We start from the raw sequence: 18,523 nt of genomic DNA on the forward strand, positions 1-18,523 counted from the left end.
CCAAAATAAAAAGACGCTTGCTCCTCGGAAGAAAAGCTATGACAAATCTAGACAGTGTATTGAAAAGCAGAGACGTCACTTTGCCGACAAGGGTCCATATACTCAAAGCTATTGTTTTTACAGTAGTCATGTACAGATGTGAAAGCTGGACCATAAAGAAGGCTAAGCACTGAAGAATTGATGCTTTCAAATTGTGGTGCTGGAGAAGACTCTTGGGAATCCCTTGGACAGCAAGGAGATCAAAACGGTCAATTCTCAAAGAAATCAACCCTGAATATTCACTGGAAGGACTGAGGCTAAAGCTGAAAATCTAATACTTCAGCCACCTGATGTGAAGAGCTGACTTATTGGAAAAGACCCTGATGCTGAGAAAGATTGAGGGCAGGAGGGGAAGGGGACGACCGAGGATGAGATGGTTGGATGGCATCACTGACTCAATGGACATGAGTTTGAGCAAATTCAGGGAGATGGTGAAGGACAGAGAAGCCTGGTGTGTTGCAGTCCATGGGGTCACGAAGAGTCGGACACAACTTAGTGACTGAACAGCAACAACAAATATTTCCCTGGGCTCTCAGGGTGTGGAGAAGAAGAAATTCAGAGAGTCTCAAGGAAGGTGGCAAAGGGAGCGGGTTAGTGAGCTTGCCAGGGAGTGGCCCTGGGTTGAGGGCCAAATTGGAGTCCAACGTAGTCTGAGTTGCCATTAGGGTGATTCATCAGGGGAAGGTGGCGAAGGCTCTTTGAACATTGCCGGGGCAGAGGAAGGAGACCAGGCATCAACCCAGCCACAGGTTTTGCATTCTGGTCATGCAAGCCCAGAATGGCCGTGCTGCAGCAATGACAAGAAAGGAGCCAGGGGACAGAAGGTGGCTTCAAGAATGCCATCTCCCCTCTCTCTCCAGGACAGAGTCAGCCAGTGCCCTCCTGGGCAGGATGGGGGTGGGGGGTGGGGGGTAGAATTCTGAAAGAGCATCCCAAAAGGGACTACTTCAATCAGAGAGAGTAGGAAAGAGAATTTTAAACAGACTCAACATTTAAAATGAAATGAGGGAGGCTATATTTAACTTCATTTAACTGACAAGTCCTGAAGTCCCCACCATGCATGCTCATAAAGAAGCCACAGGCAGGTCTAGAAAGTAAGATGTGTATGCTAAGAAGCTTCAGTCGTGTCCGACTCTGTGAGACCCCATAGACAGCAGCCCACCAGGCTCCCCAGTCCCTGGGATTCTCCAGGCTAGAACACTGGAGTGGGATGCCATTTCCTTCTCCAATGCATGAAAGGGAAAAGTGAAAGGCAAGTTGCTCAGTCGTGTCCGACTCTTGGCAACCCCATGGACTGCAGCCTACCAGGCTCCTCCGTCCATGGGTTTTCCAGGCAAGAGTACTGGAGTGGGGTGCCATTGCCTTCTCCAAAGATGTGTATACACATGACATATGAGTAAATTTACAACCCCTTCCCACCTGGCCCTGCCATAGTCTATGGGACAATGAGAAAGTTACTTAACCTCTCAAGCTTCAAAATCCTCATCCATGAAGAGGGGATCATAGTATCTACCCTCTGGAGAATGTGAATGAAGCTATTCAGGTAAATTGCTTAAAATCGGAGCTGCCACAAGATAAACTTTCAATAATATATTTCCTATTTTTGACATCATTTCTACTAAGACATTCAACTTCAAAGTTTTTTTGTCCTATTTAAGAGTGGCCATACATCTGTCAAGAAATGTCAGAGAACTGTGCTCCTGAAAGTCTTTATTTTTGATTTCACAGCTTCTCAAGCATCCCTACAGGTATAGGATGTCATTCTGGGACAAATGAAAATTTTTGTTTTCACACCATGCCCAACTCTTTCTCACTACAGGAAGTATCTCTGATGTCATGAGCAGGACGTCACTGCTCATGAACGATGTCAGCTGTAACAGACCACAGAACAAGATGATGGCGGTGGTGGATGACCCAGTGCTGGAGACTTCTCTGTCTCAGGCTGATCTGGTCCTAAGAAACGGACCAACTACAGGCAGTAGTCAAACCACACAAAAGAGAAAGGATGCAGATGGAGAAGACTGATTTATGATGCTACAGGCTAAAAACATGCATACTGGGACAGTAACAGTGCCAGATTGCTCCTGGAAAATTCCCTGTCCTTAGCACGTGTAAATTAACTCTCAGAGCTGTTTGCTACGTGCTCACAAAGCGGTAAGTTTCTGAGTAATCGACTCTAGATATTAACTAACCCGAGGCTCCATCCCAGTTCTTTCAGTTTCCTGAGTCAACCTGAAGACCATTAAGGAAACTTCAGCTGAAACAGGAGAAGAAATTTAATGAGCGAGGTTATACTGATCAAAGATGGGTAAAGTAAGTGTATTTGAGTGTCTGTGATATACCAATTTCTAGGCTCAAGGGTTTAAGTAAACATGTATGATGAATAGCAAAAAACACAATAATGCTGAATATAGTAGAATTTGAGGGGGGGAGGGTTTCATTTAGTGACCTTTCCATATAATTCAACTTTATTTTTTAAAACAACCTAAGAAATGTTTATACATTTGACACCTGTCTTTTGGGATGTCTTATTAAAAAGAACAAAATCATTTTTTTTTGATGGGTCAGTCATCACTGGAGCATCAATTATTCCACAGTGGTGTGCTGGGAAAATGTCTCAAGATGTGATCCACACAAGGAAATCACCTTGGAAGCTCACTAAAAATCATACTCTTGGGTTCTACCTCCCACCTCCTGAATCAGAATTCTTAGTTGGGACCTAGGATTCTCCATGTCCTACTCACTTCTCAGAGGAATCTTAAGCACAAGCCAGGCCAGAGAGGCCTGAATTCAGGGTTAGGAAAACATCCTTTACTGGAAATGGGCCAGGAGGCCACCTATCTTTCTGAGCCTGTTTGCTGTAGGATCTCCTGATCCTCTCCTTTTACGAGTATTAACCTTTTTGCAGTGCACTGGGTTTCAGTCGATAAGCTGACACACAGGATCCTCAGCCAGGTGCTGGCCTCTGTGACGTCAGCTTTCCATCCTTGAGCCTTATCCTGTCTGTTCAGGCCTGAGGGCTCTAAAAAGTATACCGCAGCAGGGTTCAAGCACCTGGCCCCCAGGACCGATGTGGAGACATCAGCCATTTTGCACTACAAATTGCACTTACGGAATAAAATGAAGCGGGAGAAACGCTACAAGCCTAACACAGAACCGAAGCCCTTGGGGTCAGAGAAAATGAGAACAGAAAATGTGCAATGTGCTGGAAGAGGTGGTTGCTATGTTAATGTGAGGTGCGGTCTCTTCCACCACAGAAACATTTTCCCCTGTGGTGACTAAGCACTTTAAAGGATCCATTTATCAGATCTGTGGAGTCAGAGGACTTGGGTCGAATCCTGCCTTATACATGTGGCTGTGGGCAAGTCACTCAGGCCCGTGGCACCTCAGTGGTCCTAGCTATGAAACAGGACAAAGAATTTAGGCCCTCACTGAGCTGTTGTGTAGCTCCAACCAAGTAATGAACATGGAACAGCTTTGTAAACTGAAGACACCTTACAAATATTTAACCAGAAATATCCTGCACTGTATACATACTTAAGTTGCTCCTACATCTCATCTATAGCACAGAATGCTAAGAAAAACCCAAGGCTGGGAAAAAATTCAAATATGTTAATTATCTTAACATAAATAAACCTATCATATTGTTCAATATGGAGCTTAAATATCTGCTGTGCTTTTGTACCATGAAAAAGATAGCTTTAAACAAAAAATGAGCAGTGCTTTGACTTCCCCACAACTTGTATTAACATTCTCTTAAAATGGGCTATTCTTATTTTCTTGATTAAAGAATAAGTGAAAAAGTTGATCAAATCTTCATTTTCAAAACCCTCTTTGCTAACACCCATTTCTTAATGTCTACTTTACTTACATGATTTATTAGCTGAAACTGCAAAATGGTGGGTGAAACGGGGACATGCCGGGAGAGAAGAGGGACAAGCAGGTCGATACAGAATACAAGAGGTTTTGCTTCAAACCTAAAATACACTACGGATGGGGAAGAGGGGGCTAACTTAAGAAATCTAATCATTGTCTGGCTTCACATCACTACTCTTAGTTGTTGTCTTCTCATCAGAGAGTAGAAGACGTGCAAACATTTTTAAAGGCAAAGCTAGTTCTTTCAGCAGAGAATTAAAATTAAAAGCAGACACAGGCCCGGATAATAAGTAGCAATAAAAGCTTTCGCTGACATAGCTTCAATTTACAAATCACTGGCTTTTCCTGGCAGTGCTTGGGGAAGGAGGGTGAGGAAGTATCGCCTACATGGCCTGGATGAGGAAGATATGGAAAGCTTTAAAATTAAAGATGTGTTTCAACTTTTTATTCTCAAACACTTGATTTATGGTGACCATGATAAAATTCCAGGGAAACCTGAGTCTGCTCTGCAGACTCTGGAAGCCCTGGGAACAACTATGTCCTTATGCCTTCCCCAGCACTTCTGATTTTGACATGTATACTGTGTGAGTGGGAGCCCAGGCCATAATGTGTGCACAGAAAGATGTGTGGTTTAGAATCTGTATATATTTCCATTTTTCTCTGGACTTGAGCAGTAGAAGGTCCTTGTGAGAGTATTAGAAAATAAACTAGGAATAAATAAATACTAGGAAGCTAAAGGGATGTGATGGATTTATAGAACTGATATTACTGCTTAAGAAATGTTAATGACAAAATTAGGGCTCACAAGAGCATAAATACTCTTGGTTTAGTTTCTAAAACCTGGAAGACGACCAATAAAAAGGAACTGATAAAATTGCTAGATTTAGAGAAAAGCCTGCAGAGATGCTGTAGGGGAAGATTTTGTCTGAGCCTGTTAAGTAGTGTGGATGAGAATTAGATGTGGATGGAGAACACAGGGAAGGTCATTAAAGCCAGCAGAACCTCACTCCCTCCCCCACATCCCCCCACCAAGTAAGAGATCCAACACCAACCGATAGATGCTGCAATGCTGCAACCCAAATCAGAGGCCCCAGCCTTGGTGGAAACCGTGGAGACAATACCCTCTGAAAGAGAAGTCCTCTTTCCCTTTGATTCTTCTTTGGGAAAGAGTTTTCTCTACATTCTCATTTGACGCAAAACACAGAGCTCATTTCTTCTGGGATGCAATTGAGGGAGGATGGAAAAAGTTATCTTTCTACTTCTTCACCTCTTCCCAACCCTAGGAGAAGCCCAACTCTGCGTATTCTAGTTCTCTTAGAACAGAGAAGGCTTTTAAAAGAAACATTCTCATTGTTCTTGATTTTGGTAGGTTTCCCTCAGGCGCTGGTTTTGATCATCTTATTCCTCAGTGACTTGACCACTTCACATGACTCTCCCTGCTGATGGCTTTCGAGAATGACTTCATCCTCCAACCTCCTCCATCCAGCTGCCCTATGACATAACCTTGGGAAGTCGGCTTCCCATCTTTGCCTCTAACACGTCTTCCTCCTTCCCTTTATTATTATGAAAAACAAACTAAAAATCCCTCCTCATTTCTTGCAAAGTAAGGGACTTTCCTGTCATTATCCTTTTCTTTCTTCTATCAAATCTTATCTGTTCCCATTCTGGTCTCAGTTATTCTCATTAATTTTTACACATTGTTATTTTAAGGATAACATATGCACATGGTACAAAATTTAAAAGGCACAAAAAGGAGTACAGTACAACTCCAACCTCATTCTCATCTCTGTTTATCTCCTCTCCTCTCTAATCTAGTCCCCTGCCTCGGAAGCAATTACTATTGCCAGGTTCTCCTGTCTCTTGCTTCCCCTTATTTAAAATTAAAAAAAAATTGAAAGGGAATGAGATCCTAAATGTAATACATTTTAACTCTGCTAACTTCTTTTCAGCATTTAATTTGAGAAATTTCTTCATTTATTTCCCATACAGGCATCTATGGGCTTTCCATATGGTTCTTCCTCCCTGGATGTGGGTATTTTCCAAGACTCTTTGCCTGGACCTCTCTCAGAACATAAACTAATACCCATGAACTATTTTTGCTCCTAAGAATGCAGAGTCCCATCTCTAAAGACCCAGGGGAAAAAAAAAAAGATTTAAAAGAACAAAGCAGAAAAAAACTCCCATCCTTCATTTGTTTATATAATTAATCTATCTTGAGTGGTATCCCTTATTCCAATGTCAGCAGTCACCAGAAGAACCACAGTCAGGAATCAGCATCTAAATGACAATGGTTGTCTCAGAATCACAGCTGGGGAGTGAATTTAAATAGATGGATGGACAGATAGATGGGTCGCTGGATAGAAAGAGCCAATCAACTGTGAAGTGTTACCAAGCCCGAAAATCATATTTCATTTGATGAGAACAACAGAAGCCTGATTAATGCATGTGGGAATTTCATTTCAAAGTTATACATATGGCCTTTCAAGGGCCTGCTTCTTCTTAGGGCTCCGAGTCCATGTAAAATTGGCCAGTGTAAGATTTTAGGGCTCCTATATATGAGTTTCATTTATCGTGTGTGATGATTAAATGTGGGATAATTGTTGAACAGGAAATGGAATTTCTTCACTTGGGGGATAACATTCTTTTACCTGGAATTGTCCTGAACAAATTTATGCTAGAAGGGGTAAGTACACACACGTTGATGCTTTCTATTTTAAGGTTTTACTTTTACCAAAAACTCATTAAGAGAGGTAAAAGGAAGCCTTCTGAAAGGAGTGAGTTGAATTGTACATGATTTAGCGAGCAGAGCAACCTTGCCCAGGTCATACACTGGGTCCTATGTAGGCCTGCTTGGCTAATTTCCCTGAGATTAAAATTTTATCTGTTCCCTGGAGACCAAAGAATCACAGATACCTTTTTCTTTTTTTTAAATCTCAGAGCTGTGAATGGAGAACACCAGTTTTCAATGGACTCATTCTTGTGATATTTGAACACTAATGAATGGATGTATTTGGAATTGAGATGAAGATGAGTTTCACTGACAGACAGGAAGACCTGTGAAACCATTGACAATCTATGACTCCACTATGAGGCCAACACTGCTTGGATAAATCTCGTCAGGGATGCTTTGTTAGGCGGTTCACAAAAATAATTTAATCATTTAAAAATTGGTTTTCAAATTCTTTCAATATCCCTTGATGACAAACTAACACAGAACCCAAGTTTGCTTGCTTGTTTTCTCATAAAGCAATTGTGATTCAGAGCTTTTTTTCTGAAATACTAACTCTCCATAGCCAATTTATAAATCCAGTCTGATTTAAAAGAGACAGTGTAGACAACCATCAAATCATCATGTTTTTCTGTCACAGAAAAGTCTGATTGGAAAGAAGAATGTATTTGAAAATCCCTTTAATTCTAATAAAAGTAACTTACAGTGCTGTAAAGCTATTGGCACACAGGAAATAGTAGATGTATTACTGCTGTTTGATATTAAATAAAATCCTCATTCCATTTTGTGTGTCTAAGAAAACCACCATTTTGTAAAATAAGAGTAATATCATAGTGGAACAGATCCCTGTAGCAGAAACATTTAAAAAGAGGGTGTTAAGTTAATCCAGCAAGGTGCAACAGTCTTCTTTTATATAAAATTCTTGAAGATGGTGGTAAAAACTGCAACCAATTTACCACGAGAGAATAAGAGGACTAGCTGGGAAAGATGATACTTGAGCTATTAACCAGAAGGAAGACGGTAATCTCGAGGGATACGCAGACATGACAGGCTTGGAGACTGAAACTATAGCAACAGTAACTAGTACACCATGCTACTTGAATGAAATAATTTTCCATTAAACTGTAATCTAAAATGACACCTTCTCCAGGAGCTCCTGAAAGGAGACAGGGGCAGATGGAACAGTGTGTGTTTTGGGGAAGGGGAGAGGGTATCATGGGCACCAGCCATTCCCCCTGACCCCCACAACCAAAAGCACAGTGTGATGAAACATAGAAATAACAAACCCACCTGAGACTTTCTAGCTGCTGAGGGACTGAGAAAGCCATGGTTATAAGATTTTGATCTGGAACCTGATGGCTCTCAGTAAAATCCATATGTTTTATATACTATCATCCATAAAATTCTCAAGACCAGGCTTGCATATGCCATCCAAGACATCTAAGTCTGAGGAAGAAGAACCAGACAATATGGCAAAAGGAAAACTATCTTGGACTGGATCAGCTCACACTTTGATAATGAACTGTTGTCCAGAGTACATTTTGAGAGTTTAGCAAGCTTTCCCCTCAAACAGTTAGAGAATGCCATATGCAAAGATTTGATTCCTTTTTTAAGACAGAAGGGAAAAAAATCTACTTTAAACTGACGCATTAGCTTATATGGTATTACATATGTTCATTTTTAAAAATCATAGAAATATTTATAATTCTTGTAGAAATTAATAAATAATGAATTCATATGTGTAGATAGTATCTTCCAAGATGATAATATCAAAATCAAATGACTCCTTGCTTGCATAGCCTGAGTCTCATTTTCATGCAATGGCAAGATTAAATAAAACACTAAAAAGAAATTATAACATTAAAACCAGATATTTATCATGTTTTTGGAGTTCAAAGTGTGGTCTTAAAGAGTTACTTGCACACTGATGCTCACAGCAGCCTTATTTACCATAGCCAAAGTGTTAGTTGCTCAGTTGCGTCCGACTCTTTGTGATGCCATGGACTGTAACTTGCCTCGCTCCTCCGTCCATGGGGTTTCCCAGGCAAGAATACCAGAGTGGGCTGCCACTCCCTTCTCCAGGGGATCTTCCTGACCCAGAGAATCTGGGTTTCCTGAACTGCAGGTCGATTCTCTATCATTTGAGTCACCAGGGAAGCCAAAGGATGGAAGCAGCTCAAATGGGTCCATGATTAAAAACAACAGGTAAATAAAATGTACATGCAACAGCATATCATTCCGCCTTAAGAAGGCAGGACAGCCCGCCACATGCTACCACACGGAGGAATCTCGAAGACACTACGCCAAGGGACATAAGCTGGTCACAAAAAGGCAAATACCGCATGATTCCACGTACTTGAGAAAAACTAATCAGTCCTAAAAACAAAAAGCAGAATGATAGGTACCAGTGGCTTACGGAGGGGGAGATCGGGCGGGGTGGTTGTTCAATGGGCATACAGTTGCAGTTTTTTGAGACGAACAGTTCTACTAGAGATCTGGTTATACAACAATGTGCATACACTCAACACTACTGAAGTGGAGGCTTAAAAATGGTTAAGATGGTACATTTTATGACATAAAACCATCTTCAACATTCGCAGGTACCGATAAATCGGGGGACGGCAAACACTTTTCTGTAAAGGGGCAGAATGTAAATATTTTGGCTTTGCAGTCTCTGTCTTCCACCACTCAACTCTGCCATGATATTGTGAAAGCAGGCACAGACAATAAATAAATGAAGGCGTGGCTGTGTTAACAATAAAAAATGTTTGCAAAATTATGCGGCCCGCCCACAGGCTACAGGCTTCTCACCCTTGCGGAAGTATTGATATCTAAATAAGAGGTAAATATTAACAGTCTATAAACACCAAATGCTCCTCTACCCAAGAATTAGGAGTGAAATATTCTCCCCTCACCCCCCAGAGTCCAAGATTAAAGCAACAGGAATAAGACCAAGCAAACTCAGCAAGGGACATGGCAACCTTGTCCAGCGCTCCAGCACTCTTGCCAGGAAAATTCCGGTACAGAAGAGCCTGGTGGGCTATGGTCCTGGGGGTCGCAAAGAGTCAGACACAACTGAAGCAACCCCGTGCACACAAATTCAACAAGACCGTAACTTGTTTGTCAGAGGAAACCCTGCTCAAGTGTGTATACTTCTCTGCCGATGGGCTTAACCATTTTAGAGCCTAATAACTTGAGGGGAAAAGTAAAACTATTACAGCTGGGAAAGAGCTTGGTGCTCAGCCAGCACCTGTGCCTTCTTTGGTGAATGAGAAATCCCCACTGGCTTATCACCCCAATCCAGGCCATCACCAAGGGTGGAGGCAGAGCTGGGGCCAGAGTGAAGAGCCACCCCACTCAGAGGTAATGCTGCTTCGTCCTCTCTATTTCCAACCTCTAGGAGCAGTAAGCCAGTACCCAGCTTTCCAAGAGTTAGCTGCTTTGCGCCTGCTTTTCCAAATGGTCTTCGCCTAACCCTGGAGTTAATTTTTGCTCTTCAAGTTCAGTGGAGAAAAGTCAATGAAGACACACAGAGCCCCAAAGGCCTCATCTCATGATGTTCAGACAGGAAAGCAAGGGGATCCCAATCTGTCACCCTTTCTGCATTGTGCCATGCGAACCTGGCATGTTTTTTCCTATGGTGTTTAGGCAGCATCAAGAGACAGCAACCTGGGGAATGGAGATGAGCAGCTGGCCTGAACCTTCCCGGGCACCGCAGAAAACAGGCGCCCTAGCTAAACACAGCACACGTAAAAAAGCAACAAACGGAAATGGAGGGCTGTGAGACAGACAGGATAGCGTGTGGCGGCTCTACAAAAGGGACCTTCACCTCATCAAAGAGCTCAAGCCAGTGCCAGGAACTTTAGAAGCAGAAGAGACAGGGTGATAAGGGGTCAAATCCTCCCTCTGCTTTTTTTTTTCCCCTCACAAGAACTGCTTTTATTTTTTCACAGTGTAAGGGTAAATATAATTTTTTTCCTTTTTTCCCCCCCTTAATTGGAGGATAACTGAGGCAGAAGATATGGAGAAGGAAGGGTATGGCAACCCACTCCAGTATCCTCGTCTGGAAAATCCCATGGACGGAGAAGCCTGGCGGGCTCCAGTCCATGGGGTCACAAAGAGCAGGACATGACTGAAGCGACTTAGCACATGTGAGGTAGAAGAACAGGAGAGTGAGCGGGAAGACAGAATGGTGGAAATAACTGCTGAAGAGCAGAATAAAGGAAAAGGGATGAAAACAGCTGAGGATAGTCTCAGAGGCCTCTGGGGCAGTATTAAAGCCATCAGCATTTGAATTATAGGGCTCCCTCTGCTTTTACGTGCAAATTGGGCAAAGCTCCCAAGTGGGGCCTTTACTGGTTTATCGTAGGGACCCAATCCTGACATTTTCCAGCGCCCAACACAACTCACAGGTGGAGCCCTGAGGTTGGCCCTGAACAGAAGCAGAACTCTGGGTTTAGGCCCAAAGGCTGGATGGCTCAGGCAAAGGAAAGGCCTTTCTCACAGAACAGGGAGATGGCTGAGCGGTGACTTGCCTGCATTACTTGGCATCTCCAGATCCCACAGGACCTGCCCTCAATTGCTGAAAGAGCCTGACCTCTGACAAAGACCAATGATTTCAGCAGTAATTAATGATACTGTCAAATTAATTAACCCAAGTCTTTGTCCACAGGAAGAAAAATCCCTCTGACGTCAATACCGCTCATTACTAGTCCTTGACCAAGCTCTGCAGACCCAAACCTTCAGTAAGGGCATGGGACACCACTGATTGATGACCCTAAAAGGTTTCTCCCTGCACCCAACCCCTATTAAGCCACCACCACTTGTTAATAAACCTTCTCATGGCAACATATCCTTTGATAACACGACTTTGGTGAATTCACAGTTCTTCAAAACCTAACACTCTTTAAATAGGCACAAGCCTGAGAACACCCGTGTGTTATCTTCCACACTCTTTACAATACCTTTTCGACACCCTTTTGAATTATGGTCATGAAATGCAAGACGGACGCTGTAGGATTTCATTAAAACATTTAATAAATGGCCCTCATTAAGACGCCAGTTCCCTTGTCCTTGCCTATAAGGACTCCAGCTAATCCAAATGCCTGCATAGACATTTCTATCTCATCTCTTTAGAGGATTCAGAACTATTTTCTTACACCTAACAGAGCTTTCATTCCATTTAGAATAATTACCCTCTATCCCATTTCTGACTTTCAAGAAAAACAAGACACTTAATTGACCACAGGAGGACTCTTTCAAGGGCACCAGGCTGCAAAAGCTCTTGTGGAGCGCACAACTTAAGCTGATGTAATCTGCTACAAGAAGCTGACTTCTATTTTTAAGTTATACCCTTTTACTCTGCCTTCAAAGGGCACATATATCACACGTTGTAACTGCTCATAAAATACCTTGTGGCCTTGTCTCCCATCCATTGCCCTCCTGGGGTGACTCGCACTGTCAGGAGGGGTTTCCAACAGGAGTCCAGCTCTGCCCATGGAAATGTATCCACCATTTCCCATGATTCGGTCTTTAGGAGAAGAGCTCCACGAGGCCCCACTCTCCAGGTGTCTTGTTTACCACGGTCATTTTGACAGGGAACAGATGACTAGCAGGGTCGTTCTCCAGAGCCGGCATCAGGCTTTCCCACCTCCTTGTGTTTCCCTCCCCAAAGACAGCACTTCATAAATGCTTATTAACATTGCCACCCAGAGCTCTGTCACCAGGCCCGTGTGCTCAAAGGGGGTCAGCCTGAAAACGGATCATTTGCTTTGTTTAAGTTTTTCATTCATCATTTCGGTCATGCTCACTGTGTGTTATTAAAAAAAAGTTGTTTAGCATCTTGAAAACACTAAGGGAAAAAAGCCTCAGTTGGAAGTGAAAGTACGTTTGATCTCACTATTTATTTATTTATACGTATTCTGCTTGTTTCTTTAAAAAAAAAAATGAAGAGCTCTGTAATTAACCGTGGGGCTGTTGCGGAGTCTGGTGGAGGTCAGAACAGGACATTTCTCTCTGGTCTACTTCCCTCTTCACTCCCTGGACACCCTGTCTTGTCTGTGGCTCGCCCAGCCTCAAGGCTTGGGCACTTCCAGTCCCTGCTCCATACTAAAGTCTGAGCAGGCTTGTGAGAGCACAGGTTGGATCGCTTGTCTCCCCTTCTCAACACCCTCGTTCTCCTCGGCCCTCAGGGAGATGTCCCTTTCACCCTGGTCTGCTTACCTGCCTGGACCATGACCCACCCCCACCACTTCGCTTTTTATACTCTGGTTGCAGGGGCCTAAAAGGAGCGAAATGTGTTGTTTCCTTTCACTCAAAGGCCTTGTCCACATTACTTCCTCAGACTGGAGCTCTGTTCTGCAGTCCCCTCTTCCTCCACCCAGCTCCCTCCCGCTCATCCTTCACAGGTGGGTTAGATGCCACTTCCTCCAGGAAGCCCGTCAGGTCAGGGGTGTTCCTGCCACACCGTGGGCTGCAGCTCATTTTGGAGTCACTGTCTCCAAGTGGCTGCCTGGGACAGCGGGGCAGCCCTTGTGTCTGCTCACTCACCATTGTATCCCTCTGCATGTGTCTTGGCACAAGGTGGGCTTCAATCTCATTTGTTGGATGAATTAATAAATACATGCTGCTGCTGCTAAATCGCTTCAGCCGTGTCCGACTCTCTGTGACCCCACAGACGGCAGCCCACCAGGCTCCCCTGTCCCTGGGATTCTCCAGGCAAGAACACTGGAGTGAGTTGCCATTTCCTTCTCCAATGCATGAAAGTGAAAAGTGAAAGGGAAGTCGCTCAGTCGTGTCTGACTCTTCACAACCCCATGGACCGCAGCCCACCAGGCTCCTCTGTTCATGGGATTTTCCAGGCAAGAGTACTGGAGTGGGGTGCCATCGCCTTCTCCGAATAAATACATGAGGGTACCCTAAAGACTGCAACCAGAGAGGGGTCCCACTTGTGAGGTATGAATTCAAATTTTGTTTTCTCAGAAAGTATGAACCCAAAGAAAGAATAGAATTTAATTCAGGATTCATGGGCTAAAAAGTGAAGAAGATTGTAAAGCAATTATCCTCCAATTAAAAATAAATTTTAAAAACCCACAATAAGAACTCAAAAAAAAAAAAAAAGAGAGAAGCAAGCAGCTGGCTCTGAGGAAAGTAAACACCCCCCATCCCCCACCCAACACACACACAGTGATTCCTACTCTTACAGGGGACTCAGAAATGCCTTCTGGTAACTCTTTCCCAGAGAGAGAAATGGAGACTCTGTTTAAAACGGAACCCCGCTGGGACAAAACACTAAGGCTGGCTCCAACTCAAGATTCATGTCATGAACTCCAAGCGAACAGCAACCTCCACACTTTAAATTCATTCCGAAGAGGGCAGCAAGCCACAAACCCATAATGCTACTTCTTACTTGCAAAACCACATATATCAATTCCCCAAACATTATAAAGTCAGTTGCATGTGGTGGAAAGGCTCTGCAAGTGTGAGAAGGCATGAATCTGGCACGCAAATGGCACGGCTGGCATCCGGCCATCTGATATGGGTGCTAACTGGGGTCACGTGCTGGGCTGGCCCAGGGATTGTTAGTAAAGAGAACTAAACTGGTTCCTATCCTCATGGAGAGTCTAGTCTAATCAAGTATATACTTGCATACAGACTCCCTTTAAAAAAAAAAATTCTTTCCTGAAATTCTAAGTACACCATGTTCAGCTATTAAATTAAATCCAGCACACACGGGGCTGTGGAGGAAGGCATTGCTTCAGCTACTTCTGCATGGCAAAGAATTAAAAAAAAAACAAACCCATATTTTCCAAAATCAACAGATTGATGACACTAGAGAGTGGGTAATGTTTCAACATTCAAAGCAATGACGAAGCGTTCTCGGTTTATTTCATCTTTACACAGCTAGCAACCACCCTTCATAACAAAACTAAATAAATACAATTTCACATGAAAATTATTCTGCCTTGTGGAATAATTTTACATCTATTACCTGGCACACAGAAAGTGCTCAGTAAATGTACGTTGAATGGATAACCACAGGAGGGTTGTAACTATGAAAATGCCTTTGTCAATCTTAGGTATGCTGTTTAACTCCCCTTTATTCTCCTCTTAAAGAAAAAATGATGCATGTTTTCTACGATTCTGATTTTTCATTTCCCTGTCATTTCATTGATCCTGTACTAGTTACTTAGGTATCACTTTCCTCCTCTGTAAAATTAAGTCTGTGTCTTGGTTATTGTGAGGCTTAAAGGAGGTAGTAGAGTGACTGGCTTAAACCCTGCAGATAATGTTGGGTTTTTTGTTTCCTTTTTCCTTTTTAACCTCTCCACTCCATCCTCTTCCAATCTCCAAACAAAACGTCAAAGACAAACCAAATTACCAGCCTGATTAAAAAGCCAGGAAACTTCAAATGTAGCCTGGGCTCGCCAGCATCTATCTAGCCATCAACAGTTGAAAAGTTTTATTTACTATTTTGGGGCCTTGGTTTTCTCTTTCACTAACTCATCTTTAAGGAACTTTTCAGGTCTGATTTTCCATGAGCTCAGAAACCTATCTTATTGAGGTGCTGGCTACTGAGAACACACTAATGTCATCTACAATCAGGAAGAAAATGGTCTCTGTGTCCCTTCATAAAGAGGGATTCCAAATGACAAGCCACAGTAAAACTTGCCTTTTGAAAGGATTTTTGTCAGTCTAATACCTGGGTCAACATTTGCTGACCCTATTCTTAAGCAACAGAAGGTTCCTCTTTTCCCTCACCCCATATATCCCCCCCATTTCCCCCACTACCATCTAACCTCCTGCACACCAGAAAGGTTTCCCATCCACTGCTCTGCAATGATGTACTAAGAAATCTAGGGATTTTAAGCAATATCACAATTACAAATGGATCATTTGAAATGAGTAAGACAATTGACACAATATTATGTCAAATCTAACATTTGCTAGATTTTTGTTGTCTTTCATGCCCTGAAATATACTCAAGTCGATCAAACAAAGACCTACCAAGATTATACACAACAAAAACCTCTCTGTATTTTCATAAATATTCAGTGTATGACTGCCACCTAGTGGTGCAACATATCCTTGCATGACCAATCTCCAAAGAGCTAAATGGACTTGGGACACTAAAAAGCAATGAAACATCGTCCCTCTGCTGCTTACCAGTCATTTCAGGAAAATTTAAGAATATAGCCACCTCCTCATACAAATATGTGAAGGGTCTACTGAAGATGGGGCCAATGCCATGTCATTTAATCCTACAAGTCAACCCCACTGCTTCCTAACCTTCTCACCAAACAAAGGAACATTATTATTCTATTAATTTTAATATTCATTAGCAATTAAAAAAGACTTCCCCAGCAGTCTGTTCTCACCTTCCAGTTTCCTTTGATCTAATCTTGATTTTTAGTTATGCATGAAAAAGCATTTAGAAGTGACAGCCTTATAAAAAAGTGCACATTATATGAAAATCTGACTTCAATTAAAATCAGTTACCAAATCCCAGCAATTTCCAGCTGTCTCTTCTATCTTATCCTTAGAGAATTATATATCACATTAATTGGTATTCTGTCACATACAGAGACACCAGCGATGATTAATTGCCTCCTTGGTGTTTTGAGTTACGTCTTCTTCACTAGGGGGATTCAAATCACTCACGTCTCATTACCTTCCAGCAGGTACCCCTTTCGGGAACCCCCATGAAATCGCCTACCTTCCTGAACTTCTCCATTTGCTTGCAGAGGTCTGGATCAAGCTCCTGGGACACGTCCTTCATCCACAGTAACGCCCCTCTGTATTCAGTCCGGCACTGCTCCATGCGATTCACCGTCAGCCAAGTGTCGGAGATGGCCCTATGCCGGAAAGTCTCCACTTCTTGGTGAAAGCGGCACAGAGGGTTTCTCAAAGCCAACCTAAACCAGAGGGTAAGGCCACAGTCTTGAAACCGAGAGGGCCAGCAATCTGAATCCTTGACAACTTACCGATCTTAAATTCATGAGTTAGTGCGTGAAACATACTCCAGGCTGCAGAAATATCTGCAGACGTATACACTGAAATGTATGGAACTTTCAAGTCAACCAGGAGACGGTTATCCAACCTAATTACTGTTACTTAATGGTATCACTGGGGAGTCTCTCCATCTGTATTATTGGGGTTGGTCTCACGCCTGGGCAGAGTACTTGTTTAAAGCTGGAAACCATCTTTTGTTCACAGAGGAACACCAAGGAATGACCATTTCCCATTTCTGCCCTTGGCCACTCCCTGCCTTCTGCCTCCCTGAAGCCTGGCCCTTTGAGAAGGGATGGACATGGGCACGGTGAGGTCATTCTGGATCACTCGGTGAAGGCCAGGGCGTCTGCTCTTTGCTTCGGTAGTCACAGAGAATGAAGGACAAACAGAAGCATCATTACCTGGTCTAGGAAGGGGACAAGTACATTTACTGAGGGTCTACTGTGTTGGGTGCTTTCAGATATGCCATATGATCGGATTCTCATTTTAAAAACCTAAGGACACTGTACCAGAAATGGATCTACATGATACAACAAAGTGAGTAGAAAATAGCATTGCTTGTAAAATACCGTCATTTATTCAGCTAAAAAACGCTTGTGTGCTTCGCCCCTTCAGTCGTGTCCGACTCTTTGCGACACTATGGACTGTGTAGCCCATGAGGCTGCTCTGTCCATGGGATTCTCCAGGCAAGAATACTGCAGTGGGTTGCCATGCCCTCCTCCAGGAGATCTTCCCCACCCAGGATGCATATCAAAATTTGGATAAAATGTTTATTTGGGAGGGGGAGGAGGATACTGCTTCTTCCATCTTCCTCCTCAAAATGAGTAATGTCAGATGAATTATACACTTAAAATACAGTCGTCTCCATGAAGGTGCAGGGCACAGGTTCAAAACATAAAAGACTAGTATTTGCATCTCAATTTAAGGGCAAACTTGTTAAGCTGAAGGGAACAATGATGTCAGTGAGCTGAAGTCAGCTCTTGGCAGTTCCATCAACATCACAGTGCCTGACCCGTATACCGCACTCTAAGATTATAGATGGGACAACAAACTATTCAAAAGGGAAACAACTCCCTTTACTACTTTCTCCAGTTTTCCTCGTCTGTAAAGCATCGTTATTAAACATTCAGTACTTCTCTAAAAATAGCTTGCTCACATCATCCTACCTAGATGTCGTGGGCTGTTTTCAAAGACGTATTGTTGTGCCATAAAGTAAGCTTGTGTTTTATCACCAGTGGATTAAATTTAATACTTACTTTTCATCAAACTGAGTGGGCAATGGCAGCAATGACTACCAAATAAAGTGAGTAAAACTAACGCTGGTGTGAAGGTTTATAAAATCGGAGACTTCTATTTAAAGAAAGAGCCCTCAGCTGTCCCTCTAAGGATCCCATTCATTTCTGGTCTCCTTTGTCTCTGCTTTTAGAGTTTGCCAGTTTTACAAAACTGGCTGATACAGAGTCTTGTGAATAAAATAGTCTCCATTTCTCGGACTACTGTAAGGTTAGGAACCTTTGAGCATGTAATACATGATGATGGGTGTTAATATCTTAAAGAAAAGAAAAAGGTGTGGAAAGTCACATCATTTCTTTCTGTAACTTGTTTCACATAAAATCAGAAAGGTGAAGACCCATTCACTTGTGGTACAAGGGACTGAGTCTAGACCAGGAAAAAATTCAATAACTGAAGATGTCAGGCTTCAGTGAGAGACCAGCCCATGTTTCCATTCATTAAAATCGACCCAATGAGAATAATCAATAGAATACCTAAAAGTCTAGCCCAAAGATATTTATTCTTTAGTAGGAAAAGGTAGAAATGACACAGAGAGTGGACAGAGGGCCTGGGATAAATGTATCACGACATGCCCAG

General features: G+C 42.8%; 1 protein-coding gene across 50 annotated transcripts in view; it reads right to left on the reverse strand.

Moving 5' to 3' along the window:
* ICA1 (islet cell autoantigen 1) overlaps positions 1 to 18,523 on the reverse strand; it is a 165,401-nt gene that overhangs the window by 107,088 nt on the left and 39,790 nt on the right. For all 50 annotated transcript variants that reach the window (XM_069587524.1, XM_069587566.1, XM_069587552.1 and 47 more), the window contains one exon: positions 16,359 to 16,557. In XM_069587524.1, coding sequence (XP_069443625.1) covers positions 16,359 to 16,557 — 199 coding nt within the window. The remainder of the gene's footprint in view (positions 1 to 16,358; positions 16,558 to 18,523) is intronic.

This window comes from Ovis canadensis, chromosome 4, assembly GCF_042477335.2.
Source record: "Ovis canadensis isolate MfBH-ARS-UI-01 breed Bighorn chromosome 4, ARS-UI_OviCan_v2, whole genome shotgun sequence".
Lineage (NCBI taxonomy): Eukaryota > Metazoa > Chordata > Mammalia > Artiodactyla > Bovidae > Ovis > Ovis canadensis.